The following is a 20,544-nucleotide window of genomic DNA, read 5'->3' as shown; positions in this document are numbered from 1 at the left end:
GAGCAATTCCTCCAAGTGGCTTCTTGACTTGACCACAGCCAACCTTTCTGAGACCCTGCCCCGTGGTGACCTCCCGCCCACCCCCACCCCCAGGTCTACTTTCCTCTTCCCCTCTGCCTCTCTTAACTATCATTCTACCAGGGTCCACTCTGCCAGCCACTCCTCTCTCTTTCCTCTCCTCCTTCACAGACGGGCTCCCAGGAAAAACAGTGTTACTACTACTTTCTCATTATCTGCTTCTCAACCCTCTGCAGTCAAGCTTCCACCCCAGGCAGTTCTCTGGCAAATATTAATGATGACCTCCTTTCCTAATCCCATGGAAATATCTCTTATTATAGTTGGATAATAAATCCTCTATTGTAGTTGAATAAAAATTCTAACAATATACTGACAGTGAAAATTCCTTCAATTTTATCCCTCCCTCCAAATTTCTGTTAACTCTTTGTTCTATGTTCTTTTGGATCAAAAATTGTTAGATAAAGACATATCAACAGAAGTGGAATTATAGCCTTTCTTCCCAACCTGGTGACCTTATTTTCTACCATAAATCAGTGTTTCAGCCAAATGGACAGAAACTGCAAGTTTGTGAAGAGAGTCTGGAAACCTGGGGGTACTGAGAAAGAGGGTGGGAATCAGCTTAGCATGGTTATTTTTTCACTTTACACAATAATTTAAAAAAAATTTCTAGCAAAATAAAAGAAATGGAGTTATATAACCTATATTATTTATTTCCTTTCATTTGGACTTATTGAGGAACTTTTCGAAATGTACTCACATAACTCTCCCACATTCTTTTGAATAGTTGCATAGAATTCTACAGTCAGGTTTATTTTACCAATTCCCTCTTGTTTTTTTCCCAGGTTTGTCAACTGTCAGAACTCTGCATTGAAAATCCCTTCAAGGTTATCTTAGCACAGTCATCTTAATATTTCCTTTGGATATTTCATAAAGGTTTAATTGAAGGAACAAAGGCCATACTGATCAGGGCTTGTTTCAGTAGGACATATGCTAAAATTGGAACCACAGAGAGAAGATTAGCATGGCCCCTGTGTGAAGATGATACACAAAATATTAGGAGCTTGGGATTAACATATACAGATTATTATATACAAAACAAATAACCAACAAGACCTACTGTCTTGCTGACCTACTGTCTAGCACAGGGAACTACACTCAATATTTTGTAATAACTTATAAAGGAAGCAAATCTGAAAAACAATATATATATACAGTATATAACTGAATCACTTTGCTATACACCTGAAACTAACATTACATTGTAAAGCAACTATGTGCGTGTTTGCTCAGCTGTGTCTGATTCTTTTCGACCCTATGGACTAGAGCCCGCCAGGCTCCTCTATCCATGGGATTCTCCAGGCAAGAATACTGGAGTGGGTAGCCTATCTCTTCTCCAGGGCATCTTCCTGAGTCAGGAATCAAACAGGAGTCTCCTGCGTTGCAGGCAGACTCTTTACTGGCTGAGCTACCAGGGAAGCACCAAATCAACTATACTTCCAATTTTAAAAAAGGTAATACAAGGGCTGTACCAAACTACATTTCCACCAACACTTTCCAGGAGTGCCCTTTTCACCAAATTATCGTCAGCATTGGGTACTATCAATCTTTTAAATGTTTGCCAAACTGAATTGCAAAATCATTATGTCTCACTGTTTTCCTATCAGGGAGCTCTATTGCCAGGTTCAGTGAATTCCTTCTTTCTTCTCCTTCCTTCTTTGCTTCTGCAGGCCCTAACTCTGTTTCTTTCCAAGATCCTCCTTCAATTGGGAAAGGTGAAAACACCGTTCTCTCCTGGTTTTCCTCCCGCCTCTTGGACTGCTCCTCTTGTTTCTTAGGTGCTTCCCTTTCTCTGCCGTCCAAATGGCAGTTTCTCCCAAATTCTGTCCTTGGTTGGCACCTCTCCTCCATCGCGTCTCCACAGGTGCCCTCCCATGTCTTCAACTCATGCTGATGGCTAGAGCTCCAACCAGGAGACTCTCCAAACTCTTAAGGATCTCAGACTCTATATGTTTATCTTCCAAACTCCGCTCCACCTGGCACACCTCTTCACCATCCCCTCGTCCCCTACAGCCAAACAGTGACTACGTTCTGCATATGTAACTCCTTGCGCCCCTCACAGGCCCCTCTGTCTTTCATTCCCTCTGCCTTGGCTCAGGTCTCCCCTCCAATACTGCATCCCTTCAGCCAGTCCTTCACCTTGTAACTCAAGTGTCTCAAGATTATCATCTTGCTTAAAATCCTTCAATATCTATATGTCCTATAGTATAAAAGCTCCTGCTTAAAGCCTCCATCATCTGGGGTTTCCTTTTGTTTCTGCGCCATCTGGTTCTCCCTCTCACCCTTTGTTCACACTCAACTATTCACACTGCAGGTCCCCAAGGTTGTGTAACACATCACACCTCTGTGCTCTGCTCACTGCACCAGAAGGCCCCTTCTCCACATTCCCCGCCTCTTCTGTGTGCTGGGGATACACCGGTTCTTTGTCAAGACTCAGCTAAGATTTCCTGACCCCACTCATCCCAGGTGAATGGACTGACTCTGCTTTGAGTCGATATGGGACTCCCATATCCTGCCTTCTACTTATTTCTTCAGAAAACATTTAATAGCATTTATATTTTAACATTCCTGCTTCCTACTACTAGGTCATAAGTTCCTTAAGGACAGGTATCATGTGTGTTAACTTCTAAATCCCTAATGCCTAGCATACCTACAGTATATGGCAGCCTTTTAATAAAAGTTTGTTAAATGAATGAATGGCATGAATGAATGAAAATGTTGTCCAATATCCTTCTCTAAGCATTTTTCTGTAGAATTTATTAGGGAATGACTAGGCTCTGGTACAGTTTAACATATAATAATAACTGCTGACTTATTAGATTTAGAACACTCCCTATATGATGTGAAGTTGTGTAAAAAAATATATATATAACTACTTATATTTAAATTATATATAATTTATAGACAAAAATATAAGTAACTATGTAGATAGACCTACAACTTAAATATTTATACTATTATATATATCATATATAATTTAAACATATGTAGTTAAACATACTACATATTAAATATTTATACTTTAAATTAAATTTATAGTTAAAATCTATATACATAATTATGTATAAAATACATAATTTAATTATATAGCTATATAGCATTAATTTATATTATATATACTTATATAAGGGCTTCCCAGGTGTTCCAGTGGTTAAAAACCCACCTGCCAATGCAGGAGACATAAGAGACATGGGTTCAATTCCTGGGTCAGGAAGATCCCTTGGAGAAGGAAATGGCAACCCATTCCAGTATTCTCGCCTGGAGAAGCCCATGGACAGAGAAGCCTGGTGGGTTACAGTCCATGGGGTCCATAGGGTCTCAAAGAGTCAGACACAACTGAAGTGACTTAGCATGCAGCACACACACCTACTTATATATAGCTTAAATACATAGTTTTATATATAATGGAACCATGTAGTTATATATATAAAGGTCTAATTTAATTCTATGTAGCTCTATATAATCTATATAACATATAACTACATATAATAATAATATTGATATATCTATGTACAATTAAAATTTATAATTGGAATTCTGAGTGTTTAAAATATCGTGGCTTGCTCGAACTGAGGTCGGAGCCAAGCCTGGGGACCCTTCTTTTTCCCTTTTGTGTTTATCAGCTTGGGGGCCAAATGGGGCAACGGGGCTGAGTTACTTTATCCGGGCTGATCAAGCAGTGTGTTTTGGGGCCGCTTATCACCTTCACCCCAGGGGGACCGTCCTACAACCATTTAATTATTCAATGCCCCAAACAAGATGGTTCAAATCAGATAAACGGACAGCCCTCCTAGGAGGCCGGCTGCCCATACATCTGCTGTCCTGCCAGAAGCCTCAGCCTGGCGATGGCGTCCCAGCGCCCACGCCCTCCCCACGGGGGAAGCGGCTGCCTACGCAATGATGTTGAAGCAGTCCTTGTTGGACAGCTGCTCCTCCAGCAGGCGTCGCAGGGAGTGCTGGATATGAATAATGTACATGGAATTGGTCACGGAGATATCGAGCAGTATAACCACCCTAAAAAGAAACACAAGCTTTAAGAGGAGAACCGAATCTCTCAGATAATGTTTATTCTGTTCCATTTTACTATTTAACGTTTTTTCCAGGGGAGTTCTGCACGCCAAATTCACTCCTGGCCAAATCTTCTCGGTGGCTTGAGGTCAGCACAGGCAGGAGCCTGAGGGGTCATGGAACCTTCTCTGCAGGAGGGTCTATCATGGAATAAAGCCTCGTGGTGGACACAGTTTAAGGGCAGGACTGCATATAATGATTTCATACATTTCCTTGTTTTAAATCACCAGCATTCATACTATAATAGGTTGGGGTCTGTGAAGGGAAAACAAATAAGCTAAGCAAGTTAGATGGGGAATTAGATATAACTGGGGCCTCCGGGGAAATGTATCTTTTTATTTTCTCTCTCTGTTTTAAGATCTCTTGCAGTGGAGAAGGCAATGGCACCCCACTCCAGTACTCTTGCCTGGGAAGTCCCATGGACGGAGGAGCCTGGTAGGCTGCAGTCCATGGGGTCGCGAAGAGTCGGACAGGACGGAGCGACTTTGCTTTCATTTTTTACTTTCATGCATTGGAGAAGGAAATGGCAACCCACTCCAGTGTTCTTGCCTGGAGAATCCCAGGGACGGGGGAGCCTGGTGGGCTTCCGTCTATGAGGTCGCACAGAGTCGGGCACAAGTGAAGCGACTTAGCAGCAGTAGCAGTGTTGAGCCTTCTCTTTAGATCTTATAGTCCTATATCCTCCCCTCATTCTCATTTTGAGACAGCTATGGATTAGCAAAAGAAAATTCACCAGATATAGCATCAGAAGACCTTAGTTCAAGTCCCACTTTCTGTGGGGCCTTAGGCAAGTCACAGCACCTCTCTGATCCTTGCCATGTGTGTGTCTGTGTGCTCAGTCATGTCTGACTCTTTGCGACTCCATGGACTGTAGTCTGCCAGATTCCTCTATCCATGGAGTTCTCCATGCAAGAGTACTGGAGTGGTTTGCCATTTCCTACTCCAGGGGATCTTCCTGACTCAGGGATTGAACCTGAGTCTCTTGCATCTCCTGCATTAGCAGTCAGATTCTTTACTACTGCACCACCTTGGAAGCCTGTTCCTTGGCATATTTAACTATATAAACTACAATAAAACTCTTCAAGGGGTTGCTTTGAGAGTTAAAAAATAGAGCAGATGAATGGTATTACAAACTTCTAATACATGATAAGTGTTAATGCATTAAGTAAGTTATGGAATGGTAATGATATAATAGATACCTACTGTTTCTTCCTACTCAGCATCCATTACGTCTGCTCAAAACAGTATCTTGATCTTTTTTCTGGCATGGGGGGAATACCTCTGTCTCCAATGGTCCACTTGAGTTGAGTAGAGCTGACCCCAGCCCAAGCTTTAAAGTGGACATTAGACCTCAGGCAATCAGAACATCAATCCTCTTGGCCCAAGTGGCTCACGAATGGGCCCACGCCCTAAACCCTAGAAGTGCTAAACTGGAAGGAAGGAAGTTGGGAACTTTGGGTGGCTATCTTGCTACCTAGAGGGGACAGCCTGCCTGAAAACAAAGCCAAGAAAGAGGAAAGTGGAACTGAGAGTTGGAAAGAAATTCCTGACATGTATGAATCTCTGGATCAAGCCAGGCCTGAAGACAGCTACCAAATCCACTTTAGAATATAGTTTCCTTAACCAGACTTCCCTGATTCGTTTCAATTTGCACTTAGTTTCTTCTGCTTTTTAACAAAGACATAGTGATGCTATTCTTGAGGCTGTAGTTAATGGTGGTGACTTTTCCCTCCAGGGGTTCTGTTGAGCCCTTATTGATCCTTAATCTAAGTGATGGATTCTGAAGTTACCAACAGGAAATTCACAAGTTGAATGAGTGCTGTGTCACACACGACACCATGAAGGTCAAGAACTCTACTGGGGGAAGTTACCTTTTTTCACAGACGGTGCCCCAGATTCTTCTGCTGGCCAAGGAGAGCCACTCGATCCGCCTCTCATACATCCGCAGCGCTCTGCTGAGCTGTTTCTGCAAACTCATGGGCCACACACAGTCAGCAGCGCACAGAACATGGTTGACTGAGGGGTCTGTGGGGGAAGAAGGTGTGCCCCACTTGGCTTCTCGGAATGGTGTGTCAAGGCCATGGGTATCCAGGCAGTACAAAAACCCCTCTAAAGCATGTACTAGGACTTCCCTTGCGGCCCAGAGGTTAAGAATCTGCCTGCCACTGCAGGGAACACCAGTTCGATACGTGGCCCAGAAAGATTCCACATGCCACAGGGCAACAAAGCCCATGTGCTACAACTACTGAGCCCCAGCTCTGGAGCCCGTGAGCCACAACTACTGAAGACTGTGCATCTGAAGCCCATGTTCTGCAATAAGAGAAACCATTGCAATGAGAAGACCCAGCTCTACAAGTAGAGAGTAGGCCCCGCTTGCTGCCCTAGAGAAAGCCCGTGCGGAGCAATAAAGACCCAGCATGCCAAAAATAGATAGATAAATAAATAAAAACTTGTTTAAAGATATATATATAAAAGCATGTACTCATCTGTCACAAGCCTAGGAAGGGAAGAGTCAAAGTATTTCATTGCCTCAAATGGGGAGGAGGTAAATCTTGACCAAAAGGATTAGAGGTTTTTGTTTAAGGCCTCCAGGTTCCTGCCTGGAGAGGAGGTGGAGAAAGCTCCAGAAGGGCCTGTGGGTGCAGCACAGTCTGTTTACAGGGGGAGCTTCTGTCACTGGCTTGGTGCGTCCACATTCCACGACACCTTCCTCCCATCGCCCTCCCCACACCCCACATTCTGACTGAGGGGACCCAGCGCTGACCTGGTATTCATACAGGAAGGGCAAGTCCACGTGAATATTCTTCACTGTCCCGTCATGCCATTCAAACTGCACCATTGCCTTCTGCACCCAGGTGTGGCCAGGAGGGGATCCGGGGAACAGAAGCACAAGTGAGGAAGGATTTTAAGTTTAAATCGGTCACGGGGTTCTCCAAGTCAGATGCAAGAGAGGGAAATGGGTTCTTAACACATCTGCGGGTGGATTATGCCCCTCCCCATCACCAGGCCATTGCCTTGTCTGGAGCTGGCAGCTGTGGGACTTCAGGACACAGTCCCCTGAATGAACCAGGTCTGACGGCAAGCCGGCTCCCTTCTCAGGAGGCTCTTCTGAACATCAGTGTCTTTATTACAAGGTACGGTTAGAAGTTTTGGGTGATAGCAGAGTTGGAGACTTAAAGTATACTGTAGTCATAAGTTCTTAGATTTGGAAACCCACATGCACACTTTGAAAATCAAACTTGCTCATTCTGTTCATTCATCCTCCATCAAGGTGTCTTATCTGTATCTCTGTCACTCTTTCCATCTAGTCATTCATCTATGGGCTGCCAGGTCTAGACAACCCCTGTCTCTTTCCTTTCATTCTTCTGTCTTTCCACTGATCTTCTCTTTTCTGGCCTTGCCTCACTGCCTCTGGGATCATAGTCCCCTGACCAGGGATTGGACCCATGCCCCCTGTAATGGGAGTGCAGAGTCTCAACCACTGCACCACCAGGGAAGTCCCTCCACTGACTGATCTTTCTGTTCACCTAATATGCTGTCCTTCCACTTCCCCATCCTTTATCCTTCATTTAATCTTGACTTGTATCCTTTCATCTTTTTATTCTATCCTGTTATCCATCCTTCCATCTGTTCATATTTCCATCCATCCATCCATTCTTTTACCTATTCATGTATCATTTCCATCCACCCACTCACTCGGCCTTTTCCTCCCTCTTTCCATCCTTCTGTCCACCCATGCAGACATTCCTTGACTGCTTACTTGTACTACATATAAGGGACAGAGTGTTGGGGAAGAGTTTTTTCTTTTATAGGGCTCATACTTCGGTGGGGGTTAGACATGTAACAAATACACACATACGCACAATATAGGGGCAATAGGAGAAGTCTGTATACGGTAGAGCGAGGGCCTAAAGAGAGAGTGTGCTCTGAATGACAAGGAGGAAACCTTCACGGAGGAGGTGACCATGGTGCCCAGTATACCCCCTCCTTCCCCAGTCTCCCAGGTTTCATTTTTCGTATCTTTGAAAAACAGCAGCTAGAGTAGATTTGATGAGAGTTCTAGAGTCCTGGGTGGAAAGCCTGCATCCCACTCCAAGCCCTCAGGTCCTGCCCCTTGGACTCTGTCTCATGACCTCTATTTCCTGAACATTTCAGAAAGGAAATACCACACAGGAGCTCCACAGCAAAGGACTGGACAGAACTCTGAATCTGAGTTACCTCATGGATAGTTGATGATACTGTTTTCCGGAGAATAGGCACAAATTCCTCCACGGGAGAGAATGCATTGGGTGCCAGAACCTGATAAAGGCTTAGCTTCTTGGCTGTAAAAATAAATGGTGGGGTTTGAGGCACTGCTCATGAAGCCCCAAAGGGTTCATGCCTTTGGTCAGTCATCTGCATTTTGGGTTCTTCTCTCTCTGGGGATTTACCTTTAAGGCTATGGGTCTTTAGCCATTCTGTAGAAGTCATGTCCAAGTTTGGGAACTCAATCATGAGGGGATCCTCATGCTTTGGGGGTTTAGGCAAGAGACTCATGAGTGAACTCTTCGCAACCTCTGTGGAAATCTAAATTGAAATGAAAAGTCATCATTACATAATCATATTATAGAGCTGGAAAGTCCACAGTCTTCCCCCACCCACTCAAGGGAGCACCTTAAAACATTGTGCTTAGTCTCTCAGTTGTGTCTGACTCTTTGTGACCCCATGGGCTGCAGCCTGCCAGGCTCCTCTGTCCATGGGGATTCTCCAGGCAAGAATACTGGAGCGCGTTGCCATGCCCTCCTCCAGGGGATCTTCCCAACCCAGGGATCGAACCCAGGTCTCCCGCATTGCTGGCAGATTCTTTACTGTCTGAGCCACAAGGGAAGCCCAAGAATACTGGAGTGGGTAACCTATCCCTTCCTTCTCCAGGGGATCTTCCTGACCCAGGAATTGGACTGGGGTCTCCTGCATTGCAGGCGGATTCTTTATCAGCTGAGCTACCAGGGAAGCTCTCTTAAAATACTACCTGTTAAATTACAGGCAGTTTTGCCTTTCCCTCCCATAGTCCCATCCCCATCTCTAGAGATGTGTGGAATTTCCAGGAGAAGACAGAGCTGTACCCAGCAACTCACTTCCTCTGTCATCTGTCCATCCTCCTAACCCCTTCCCACCCTTACCATTTGAATCAGCACCACGGACTCCAAGATGACAAATGGCCCTGCCGTGGGCTCAAAACATAAGCTCCAGGGAACTAAAAAGCAACTCCTGTACCAAATCATTTAGGGAGCCCTGATCTAGCCTAGACTCCCTTGCCCACATTTACAACCGAAAACCTGAGGTTCTGAGAGGTTAAGTCACATAGCTTGTGTAGGAGGAAAGCACAAAACAACACTTTCCAAACTTCAGACATTTGAGAACCACCTTCATGAAATTTGCTATATCTGAGTACTACCGTACTGTTATTTGTTGTTGTTGTTTAGTCATTAAGTCGTGTCTGACTCTTTTGTGACCCCATGGGCTGTAGCCCACCAGGCCCCTCTGTCCATGGGATTTCCCAGGCAAGAATACTGGAGTGGGTTGCCATTTTCCACTCTAGGGAATCTTCCCGACCCAGGGATTAAACTCGTGTCTCCTGCATGTGCAGGTGGATTCTTTACCACTAAGCCACCAGGGAAGCCCTATATTGTTATTTACTTAATATTTTAAAAAATCAAACAACTAACACTGTCTTTTTAATTATTTTTACTAACATTAATTAAAATTAATATTAATTTCAATTTTGATTTTAATGGACCCCTTTTTGTACTGAAATTATATATATATATATATGTATATATATATACTTTGCTTGTTTGTTTTTGGCCACGCCTTACAGAATGTGGGATCTTAGTTCCCCAACCAGGGATTGAATCTGGGCTCTTGGCAGTGAATGCACCAAGCCTGAAACATTGAAACTGTCAGAGAATTCCTAGTACTTAAATAATTTCAGAAAGCTCTATTTCTACCATAATGAGCTAGTTTTAAATATACAACATTTAAAAGAATGTTAATCTGCATATCACCTTATCATTATTTTGCAAACTACAAGTAGTATATGCATTTCATTTTGGTAAACTCCTGGCAAGATTCTGACATCAAGCAGACCTGAGTTCAATCGAGACTAATCAGCTTTTATCTCTGTGATCTCAGGCAAATTATTTAAACTCAACTTCTGTTTTCTTATCTGTAAAATAGGGGTAATAACATATCTGCTGGAGACCATTGCCATAAGATAAAATAAGGCATTTAAAAAGATTAAGCCTTGTGCCTATCTTAAGTGCCTACACACTCAGCAAATGAAAACTATTAATTATTGCTATTGTTTATAGATAATCACATGGTCCCGGAGGCTGTGGAGTTGGAGAAGACTCTTGAGAGTCTCTTGGACTGCAAGGAGATCAAACCAGTCAATCCTAAAGGAAATCAGTCCTGAATACTCATTGGAAGGACTGATGCTGAAGTTGAAACTCCAATACTTTGGCTACCTGATGTGAAGAACTGACTCATTGGAAAAGACCCTGATGCTGGGAAAGACTGAAGGCAGGAGGAAAAGGGGATGACAGAGGATGAGAGATGGTTGGATGGCACCATCAACTCGATGGACATGAGTTTGAGCAAGGTCTGGGAGTTGGGGAAGGACAGGGAAGCCTGGCGTGCCACAGTTCATGGAGTCGCAAAGAGTCGGACACGACTGAGCGACTGAACTGAACTGATAGATAATCAGTAGAAGAGCTGAAGCTAAAATTCAAGACCTCAGTCTAAGTGCTGTGTTTCTTTCACGACAGCGAGCCAGGTCAAAACATGTGGTACCCCAAGTCTTCACTCTTTGATGCTATAAAAGCGTTTCCAGTTCTCTTCTGTCCACAGCTAAGTTGTCTGTGCTGTCTAAACAGAGCACAGCTTTTATGGCGCTTGTGTCCATAAACTTTCTGAGTTATTCTGCTGATAAATTAAACGCCCTCAAGCAGGGCCTTTGCCCCGAATGAATGAAATGCTGGTGAGAAAATGTCTCCAGACAGCCTACCCTGTGTAGCTGAGGTTTTCATCATTCTCCAAACTGGGGGGAAGGGAGGGACAGTGTTTAAGTGGAAGGGGTGGCAGAGGCCTGATGACCTTTCTCTGAAACAAATTTTTTTCAGTTAGAAAATCCACCAGGATCCTTCCAGCAGAGGCTGGGGCCGTTCAGAGCTGTGGGGGCTGCGAGGGGGCGGGGCCTCGCCTTACGCCACTTTTGGGGGCCTGGCAGCAGCGCCTTGAGTGACAGGTGAGACGCCTCCACGCCTCCGGGAAGGTCTGAGCTCCGGCTCTCAGCACCTACCTCCTGCATCGCGCCGGTGGGCTCCTCACAGCGGGCGTCGGGGTGCAGGGCTTGCACGTGGTCCCGGAGGCTCTGGGCCTTTTGGATTTCTGCCAGGAGCTCATCCACCTCCCGGCTGCTGCAGATCTAGGGGTGGTGGGGACGATCAGTCACCCAGTGGTCACCTGGTTACCGGCATGGTGGAGGTGGGAAGGGGCAGGCAGCCACGTGAATCCCTAGGACGGAGTGGCATGCTCTTCAAAGCGGGCGTTATAAACAGGATCCATGTGCAAGACACAGCCTGCCAATGCTTGTTTCGTTTGTACATTATTGGCTTGCAGTGTTTTAAATAGTTGAAAGGCTGTCTAACCTTACAGATGTGAAGAAACACTTAACATCCCCTCTAGCTATAATAATCATTATTAAAGGACTATAATAAATGTTGGCGAACACTGGAGAATTGGAACTTGAGGGGTGCGGGTGGAACTGTAAAATGGTGCAGCTGCTGTGGAGAACAGTTTGGTGGCTCCTCAAAAAATTAAACAGAATTACTACATGACCTAGCATTTCTACTCCTAGCTATGCACCTACAATAATTGAAAACAGGGACTCAGATACTTATCCACCCATAATCATACCAGTTCAGAGCAGCTCAAATATCCATTGACTGATGAATGGATAAACAAGAGGTAGTATATTCAGGAAATGGAATATTATTCAACCATAAAAAGAATGAAGTTCTGATACATGTTAGAACACAGATGCATCTTGAAAACAAGATGCTGAGTGAAAAAAAGATGGACACGAAAGGTATATGACTCCATTTATATGAAGTATCCACAATAGGTAAATCCCAAGAGATGGAAAGCAGATTGACAATGAGCTGGGGCTGCAGGGGATGGGGGAATGGGGAATAATTGTTTTAAGGGTACAGAGTTTCCTTTTGGGGAGATGGAAATGTTTGGGAGCTAAATAAAGGTGGTGGTTACACAACTGCCACTGTTGTTCACTTTATTTATGAGAATTTTCTCAATTATTTAAAATCTATTTATTTATCTGGCTGCTCTGGGTTTTTGTTGTATGGATCTAGCTCCCTGACCAGAGATCAAACCCAGGCCCCCTGCATTGGGAGCATGGAGTCTTAGCCACTGGACCACCAGGGAAGTCCCTCAATCTTTTAAAAATGAAAGGAAATCACACGCACACACACACACAAATCCAGATATCTGGCTCTTGTTGAAAAATCAGAAGACTGGTAGGTAACGCTGGGGGTCCTTCCTGCAGAACAAATAAATAATGGGCTAGGGCTGAGCAGAGGCGTCTCATTTGTTGGGGCAAGTGCTGTTTTGTTCATCACACTTCTTACCACTCACTGCTGTGTTCTCATCAGAATCAGTTGTAATTTTTTGTCATCTTTGCACTGTTGTTTTGCTCATAATAAAGAAAACAATGAAATTTCTTTTACCCATACCTCCATCAAGAGTGGAAAAACAACAACTAAGCCAAGAGGTTCACAGGTTTTAAGAGAAAACATTTCTTACACCAGCCAGTTTCACTCACTCACCCAGAGTATCTTCCTAGCCTTGGAGTATGTCACTCCTACAGAGTCTGGCCAGTGAGGTAACAAGGGGTTTTGCCCAAGGAAAATGTTGCCTGCACCTAGGATTTTGTAACACTAGAACATACTTGTGATATGCAAATATTCATTTACTCTTGGCAATTAGTAGTTAGCAGGCAAGGCACAGCCTGTAGCTCAACAGACAGCTGGATTCTCAATCTGCCATATGGATCTACGCACACATTTGCTGTCTTCTCCATTACAGACACAGAGTGTGTGATGTTATTATTAACTGAGACAAGGACTAATGGATGGATTGGTACAGAATTACTTGCTCATTCAGAATTGATTGCTGTGTGTCTCTTGCAGTAAATGGGGTCTATCTAGGAGAGAGAACTGAAGCAACTGCTTCAGACTCAGAGCTTTGGTGGGAGCAGAGGTGGGGTGGGGCCCCTGCTGATGGCAACTGGGTAGGAATTCAGAATTCTGTCAGCATGCAACCAGCTCATTCTGTGCATGCTCAGCTGCTCAGACGTGTCCAACTCTTTGCGACGCTATGGACCGTAGCCTGCCAGGCTCCTCTGTCCATGGGATTCTCCAGGCAAGAATACTGAAGTGGGTTGTCATTTCCTCCTCGTGGATCTTGCTGACCCAGGGATTGAACCCATGTCTCCTGCATTTGCAGGCAAATTCTTTCCCACTTAGTGACCTGAGTAGCCTAATCAACTCATCATACATCCTGACAAAAGGATCTCTTGTGACTTTTTGTTGTTTCTGTTCTTCCCACATAGTCTTTTTAATCTGGTTTTACTTGACCCACTGAGTGGGGGAGAAAGGAAGCCAGTACACACAAAGAATCTTTCTGGCCCAGATTCCCCAGGCACAACCTTGGAAGCAGGCAGGGATAGGAGGAGGGGGCAGCATGTTGGCCCAAGGGCTTACCTCTGTCTCTGGGCTGTAGCAGTGATAGTAGCCCCCAAAAGCTTCCACAAGGTTCTTCAGAACAGCCTGTGGGGATGGAGACAGAGTCAGCCCTCCCTAGGGCAATGCTTTCTCCTTGTCTGAGCCTCCCAGCTGGGCTGACCAATGGGAGAACTAGGTACAAGGAGAGTTGTATTCTGATCCACAACTTGGGGGCCTCAAAGGCTGGCCCAGCTCACTATCGCCAACCCAAGGGAAGCCTTGAAGGTTCTTGGGTACTTACAGGCGGCACCTGATCATCACATTTGTAGGTGATGATATGGGTAATGAGGTCCCTTCCCGTGGTAGACTGTTGGATGTAATCGGACAGGATTTCAGAAGGCTGATCTGGGCTGGGAAGAAGAAGGAAGAAGAGAAGGAGGCACTCCAGCAAGATGGTAATTCCCAAAGAACCTCTACCAAATCTAACCAATCACCTGTGTCCCAGGTCACGTGTGTTAAGATGCAGGGCATAGTGGGCCTCAGACCTGTCCGGCCTGGCCCCCTGCCATAAAAATCTGTAGATGAATGGCCTGGAAACACAGCCCTCTCTCAAGAGTACGTGAAGAGTCACGCTTGATGGTCTTTTCTCTAACATTGCTTTGGTTCCCCAATCCCTTTCTGGGTCTGTTTATCAGCTTAGAAAAGGAGACCTACCAGCTTCCCATGATGGTCACCAGAGAATTCAGCCCCTTCAGAACGAAGACTTTCTTCAGGGCTTGTAGCAGATTGCTGCCTCTGTCAGGCTTCAGTTTTTTCACCCAAAGCTTGAGTTCCTGGAGACTAGGTGAAATGATAAAACCTAGTAACAGTACTCAGACTAGGGACCAGTCCCAGGACAAACATGGGCTGGTATAAGCCTAACAATAATTCTTTGCTATAGATACCTTATTCCCATTTTATAGACGAGGAAACTGAGGCTCAGAGTTAGGAATTGCCCAAGGGGATACTGTAAGCAACTGGAAATGCTGAGACTTCAATCCAGGTGTGACTCAAGGGCCTGAATTTCTAGCGACTCTGCTATGTGGGGTCTGGGACTTAGCTCCTTTCCAACTCTCCGGGAGGCAGATCTCAGCCTGAAACATGGGGTTAATCCCCAACCCAAAGAGTCTTGAAGAGAAGACACTAAAGCTGTGTCACTACATCCCACATGGATTAGAATACACACTACTGGCAATAGGGGAATGACTCAACACGGAGCTTTCCTGGTTCAATGTCTCACGTGGCACTAGTGAGACAGCTCTGGTCTCCCCATTTCTCTTTCCTTCTGACACCCAGCCCCCCAAAACCCCCTCAGCTCATTGCCAGTAAGTCTCTTTCATTATTATAATGGTTGAATTTCCCTTTTTAACAAAAAGAACAAATCCCAGGCCTGGTGCCATCTCTAGTCAATAGGTTTCAAGCTGGAATTTAATATCACTGTTTTGTCTGCTTTCATTCTATTTATTTTTATAGCAACTTTCTAATTATGGCAAGTGATACAGGCTTCTCAGTTATGGCATTGATAGTTTCCTTCAGAATAAATATTGGGTTATTTTTAAAATCAATAATAGTACAAGTTGCACAGAGTAAGTAATAGTACAAGTGGCAGGGATACGACAAAAATCACAAGGGAAATCCAGGAATAATTGGAGTTGAGGAACTCTTGACTACAGTCTCAAGGTGACTTCCAGGTCTGACATCCTGGAGCTTTGAGGATGAACAAGAGTGGAAATCACAGTTAAAAAACAAACAAACAAAAAACAAACAAACAAACAAACAAAACCAATCTTATCTACTGGGTGCCTTCCCCATGCCAGGCACTTCCCATGCCAACAACTCTGTGAGAAGCAGGTATCCTCACCTTATTCTGCTAATGAGAGAGTTAAAGGGTGAGTCAGGATCCCCCAATAACTGTCAGAGCTGGGATTCAAAGCCTGTGCTGCCTGAATGGGCACTTCTCTACACAGAAGGGCGCCCCTCTACGGCCAGTGCAGGACAAGGGAACCTCCGTCCCAGAAACCAAGCAAGTGGCTTTCCCTGGGATCCGCTCTGTGCTTTGGAATCCAATCCTGACTACCATTTAAGAAATGTTCCCTAACCTGAGTCTCAGTTAAACTCATCAGCAAAATTGGGATAGTAATCCTATTCCATGTGCTGGCTATAAATATTGAGTAAGAGAGTACATGTGAAGTGCCAAGCATGGCACCTAACACATGGTGGATAATCAAGGCTATTCCCTTCCTGGAAAAGAGATGTCTACTTTCAGGCATAAATTAGTAGAAATTCTTAGTTGTTTAGTTACGTCTTAGTTGTTAAGTTGCATCTGATTCTTTGAGACCCCATGGACTGTAGCCCACCAGACCACTCTGTCCATGGGATTTCCTAGGCAAGAATGCTGGAGTGGGTTGCTATTTCCTTCTCCAGAGGATCTTGCCAACCCAGGGATTGAGCCCAAGTCTCCTGAATTGGCAGGTGGATTCTTTACCATTGAGCCACCAGGGAAGCACTAAACAGTGGAATTGTTAGGTAGCTATTAAAAAGAAAGAGGTTAAAAAAAAAAAAAAAAGAAAGAGGTTGATCTCTGCATATTGAGAGAAAATTAGGTGCAAAGCCAAGATGAAAAACAGTGTAATGTTCTCTTGATTATGTTTAAATAAAAGAGGATAAGCACACAGATGCATATGTGTGCAAAGACTGTGGAAGTAGATTGAAGAAACTATTATTGGGAAGTGAGGGAGGGGGAACTAGGGTGAGAGGGAGACTCATATGCTATTTTTTATCCTTTTATACGGTTGCAATTTCTGAAAATCAGCACGTATCATTTTCATAATAATAAAACTATCTTTGTTAGATTTCTGGGTAGAAATGGTATCTTAACTTTTCGTTTTGTGGTGCTCATGGGGTGGTGAGTTTTCCAAAAGGTATTGGCTCCCTGTGTTTCTGTTTTTATGAACTGTCTCACTTTTGATAAAGACACTTAACACTTTTAGGGAGGAAAGTGACCAGGTAAACACCCAGGCCAAGGCCAGGCGATCGCTCACCTGGAGGCACTGACTTCTGTTGGGCTGGGCCAGAGGGCGCTGGTGGTGGCCCCGAAGGACAGGATGTACAGCTTGTCTTTACAGCTCAGCTGCTCGTCAATGAGGCTCTGGTGGGCAAGAGGACATCAGTGGCTCCCAGAGTCATGTGGAGCCTGCCTTCACCTCTCATGCTGTGGTTGGGCCCTCTGGGCTGAGATGCGAACTGTGCTGAAACAGGGTCGCTTAAGACTCAGCTTAGCAGCCCCAAGTTGACATGTGCTTGCTGTCCTCCTGGGGTCACGGGGGTCTAGGTGGAGCGCCCTAGCTGCCCACCCCAGCCTGTCCTTGGCTGCGCATGGTCAGGGTGGGGCCTGGGTGGTCAGCCAGTTCTGGAGACTGGCTCTCACTCCCACTGACTGCAGACCCAAGATCTCTTCTGGAGCAACCGCCACACACTTGGGGCATGGATGTGGGTGGGAGGAGCACCCACGTCAGCGTGTGCGATGGCTGGACCCTGACTGTGGCATTTACATGTGGCACCCAGGGAGGAGGTGGGGGCCAGTGGTTGCTGTCCTGGCCGTGTGAGTTGGGGATGGAGTGATGGGTGCAGGGCCAGCCTCTTGGGTGTTCTCAGGCTCAGCCTGGTGAGTATCCAAGAGTAAGATAATGCTTCCCTCTCCTTCCTGGTGAGAGAGCTTATTCTTAGGTACATTGATAAGGCGACCAGGGCCCTCGTGGAGGAGGAAGGGACAAACTTTTTTTCTACATTCTCTCATCTTAGTCACAGAAGACTTTTCTCCCCTTAAACTCTGAGTTGTTATGACAACAATCTATTTTGCCTAAGACTATCTTTCTTTAAGCCCAGAGCTAATGATTACACAACAAAACATCTTGCTCTGGGGTATGTTTTTTCTTAAGCTCCACACTAATGATTATACAACAACAATGTATCTTGCTCAAGGGCAAGTTTTTCCTTCTCAACAAAAACCTTCTAACTAATCCCGCTATCTTAAGATGTATGTTGTGGGAGTGGGCCTGGTAAGACTTTTACAACCTTGAGATACTCTTTTGACCTATTGTTGGTAACCAATTGAAAAAGTATATAAAGCCCCACCCAAACTAGTGGGGCACTCTCTGTCCCCTTCTGATGTCTATATCAGAAGCTTTCTCTGTCCCATTTTCACTGTAATAAAATAAAGCTCTGAGTGACTGAAGCTGAGTCTTTGGTCCCAAAGAGAAATTTTGCCCTTCAGAGATCACAAATCCAACACTGTTCACCGTAAGCTATCATCGGCCACCTAGAAATATCACCTGTTACCACCAACATGAGCTCTGCCTTGGTTAATACTGAACCAGCCCACCAGGGGTATCTCTGGAAACTGGGCCCTGGGGATGTCGTGAAGGGCAGCCTGCACTAACACCAGTTCCCTGACACCTGCTGAGACCAGGAACGGGGACAAGTCTGGAAATGGGCCCATCTTGATCCCTCTCTAGGATTCTGGGACCAGCTACCGCTGCTCAGGTCTCATTCAAAGCTTAGAGGTTCCTCTAAGAAAACAGACCCTCCACATCACTTCTCAGAGACTACAGGGGCTTTTGCCGATGCCAGACTCTTGTACTGAGCGCTTCATTTGCACGGGCTCCTTTTGTCCTCTGGCGACCCTGTGAGGTGGCGAGAGTCATCATCCCTGTTTCACAGATGAGATAACAGAGTCACACAGCCCAGAAGTGGTGGAGGTGCCTGGAATTTGGCCCGAGAGCTCTTAGCTCCTCAGTTACGACCAAAGCAACCAGGGTCGAGCCTCATCAGGAAAAGGCTAGAAGCCTGTGCTGGAGTCGGTCCAACTGATCCCCACCTCCACAACCTCTTTCCAGGGAGCACAGGCTCTTGAGACAGACAAGTTGGTAGGGACTGCCACAGTGTGAATACTAGAGGCTCACACCAACTGCAAATGACTCTGAGGCCGGTTTCGAAGAACTCAGCATATTTTTTTTAACTGTCGGTGCTAATTAAGTGTGAACTGTTCTTTGTAAAACACTCCATTTTGCACTTGCTATCAACAAAGCCATTAGCAAGCTCACAAGGGAGGGTGGGGAGGAAGTGGGGACAGAGGGTGGGGAGGAGGAGGTGGTTCCAGGTACTTCTTTTGCCAGAGAGACTTACCATGAGGTCATTTTGGAACTCCTCTTTCTGAGGGCCACTGCTGACAGCTGACACGTCAATGAGAATCCCGACTCTGGCCCCCTTGATGAGGCCAAATGCCTAAAATCAGAGAGGGCGTGCAGAACAACCAGCACAGGTCTGTGCTTCTGCAAACCTTTCATTGGGCAGCTTGTTGAAGCAGAAATTCAAGCACATTCCAGCCTCAACAAGAGGCCACACAAGGGAGACCCATTTTGTAGAGAAGAGAGCAAAACTAGGTGTCTCGGTTTTAGTTTGGGGTGTTATCTGCTTCTATTTGTGGCAACTTATTTAAAATTTTTTCCCCTTAATACTTACTGTCCACTTTTATAAAGTAACTTGTGTTCATTAAAGAAAGTTTGGAGACTGTAGAAAAGCAGCCTTTGTAAGATAGTTTGACATCTAATTACATCAGCTTATCTTATTTCATTTCTCTATATCCTTATTTATTTTCTGCCTATTCTACCAATCAAAAGCAGATGTGTTAAGTTCTCTAGCTGTAGCAGTATTTCTGTGAACTTCTAATTATGTTTCTAACCGCTATTTCTAGCTACATGTCAATGCTGTCTGATTTATCTTGAAACTGTTCTTCCTGTTATAGCTGCATTGTGAATTGGAATTTTCATTCATAGGAAATTGATAGTTCTATAGGGCAATAGGTTCCACTGGATGCTTGCCTTAAATCTTGCTTTATTGGATATCTAAGTTATTGTTCCTCCTTAAACTTGTTCCATACTTAGTTTTCCCCACCTCAGTAAATGGCATTTAACATTCACCTAGGCACTCTGGCCCTAAACTTATCCAATCCATCAGCAAGTCCTGCTGGTTCTGCCTCCAAACCATACCCTGAATCCATCAGTTCTCATCCCATCCCCCTACCTGGCCCTTGGGTCTAAGCCACCATCATTTCCTCCGAGACTTTGTTGTCTACCATCAATTTATGAAGCATCCAGAGTGATCGTTTTGAAACTGAAGTCAGATCATGTCACTCCCCTGCTTTAAACTCTCATCTTTGGAATAAAATCTGAACTCAGCAAGGTCTTCCTGATCTGTGCCTGCCCCTAACTCCATCCGCTCTCCAAATGCTCACTCTGTGCTCTTGAGACAAAGTCAAGAGCTTCATGGACCTGCTTGCTGCTTCTGGAACAGGTCAAGTATGTTCCTGTCTCAGGGCCTTAGCATTAGCTGTTTCCTCTGCTTGAAACATTCTCCCTCGATCTCAACATCACTCCCTCACTCCCTTTAGGTGTCTGTTCAAATGTCTCCTCTTGGATTACCCTATTATTTAAACATCCCTGCTTCTATCTCACCCTTTCATCCCTCATCCTGCTTTATTTTTCTTTATAGCACCATCACAAACTAACTTTGTATGTGATTTGTC

The 20,544-nt window shown here is 44.9% G+C and overlaps 1 protein-coding gene and 1 non-coding gene across 2 annotated transcripts in view; one reads left to right on the top strand and one right to left on the bottom strand.

Moving 5' to 3' along the window:
- The window catches only part of VWA3A (von Willebrand factor A domain containing 3A), a 54,694-nt gene that overhangs the window by 19,425 nt on the left and 14,725 nt on the right, over positions 1 to 20,544 (bottom strand). Inside the window, exons 8-18 of the mRNA XM_043915585.1 lie at positions 19,146 to 19,244; positions 17,003 to 17,109; positions 14,637 to 14,762; positions 14,224 to 14,332; positions 13,962 to 14,027; positions 11,483 to 11,608; positions 8,574 to 8,709; positions 8,362 to 8,465; positions 6,908 to 6,988; positions 6,015 to 6,109; positions 3,970 to 4,089 (exon numbers count right to left, since the gene is read on the bottom strand). Of these exons, the coding sequence (XP_043771520.1) occupies positions 3,970 to 4,089; positions 6,015 to 6,109; positions 6,908 to 6,988; positions 8,362 to 8,465; positions 8,574 to 8,709; positions 11,483 to 11,608; positions 13,962 to 14,027; positions 14,224 to 14,332; positions 14,637 to 14,762; positions 17,003 to 17,109; positions 19,146 to 19,244 (1,169 nt within the window). The remainder of the gene's footprint in view (positions 1 to 3,969; positions 4,090 to 6,014; positions 6,110 to 6,907; positions 6,989 to 8,361; positions 8,466 to 8,573; positions 8,710 to 11,482; positions 11,609 to 13,961; positions 14,028 to 14,223; positions 14,333 to 14,636; positions 14,763 to 17,002; positions 17,110 to 19,145; positions 19,245 to 20,544) is intronic.
- On the top strand, positions 986 to 1,092 carry LOC122702338. The gene has a single exon (XR_006343213.1). It is a non-coding gene; the product is annotated as a U6 spliceosomal RNA (small nuclear RNA).

The sequence above is a fragment of the Cervus elaphus genome, chromosome 10 (genome assembly GCF_910594005.1).
Source record: "Cervus elaphus chromosome 10, mCerEla1.1, whole genome shotgun sequence".
Lineage (NCBI taxonomy): Eukaryota > Metazoa > Chordata > Mammalia > Artiodactyla > Cervidae > Cervus > Cervus elaphus.
Note: the sequence above shows the minus strand (reverse complement) of the source record. Positions and strands in the feature narration are given on the sequence as shown.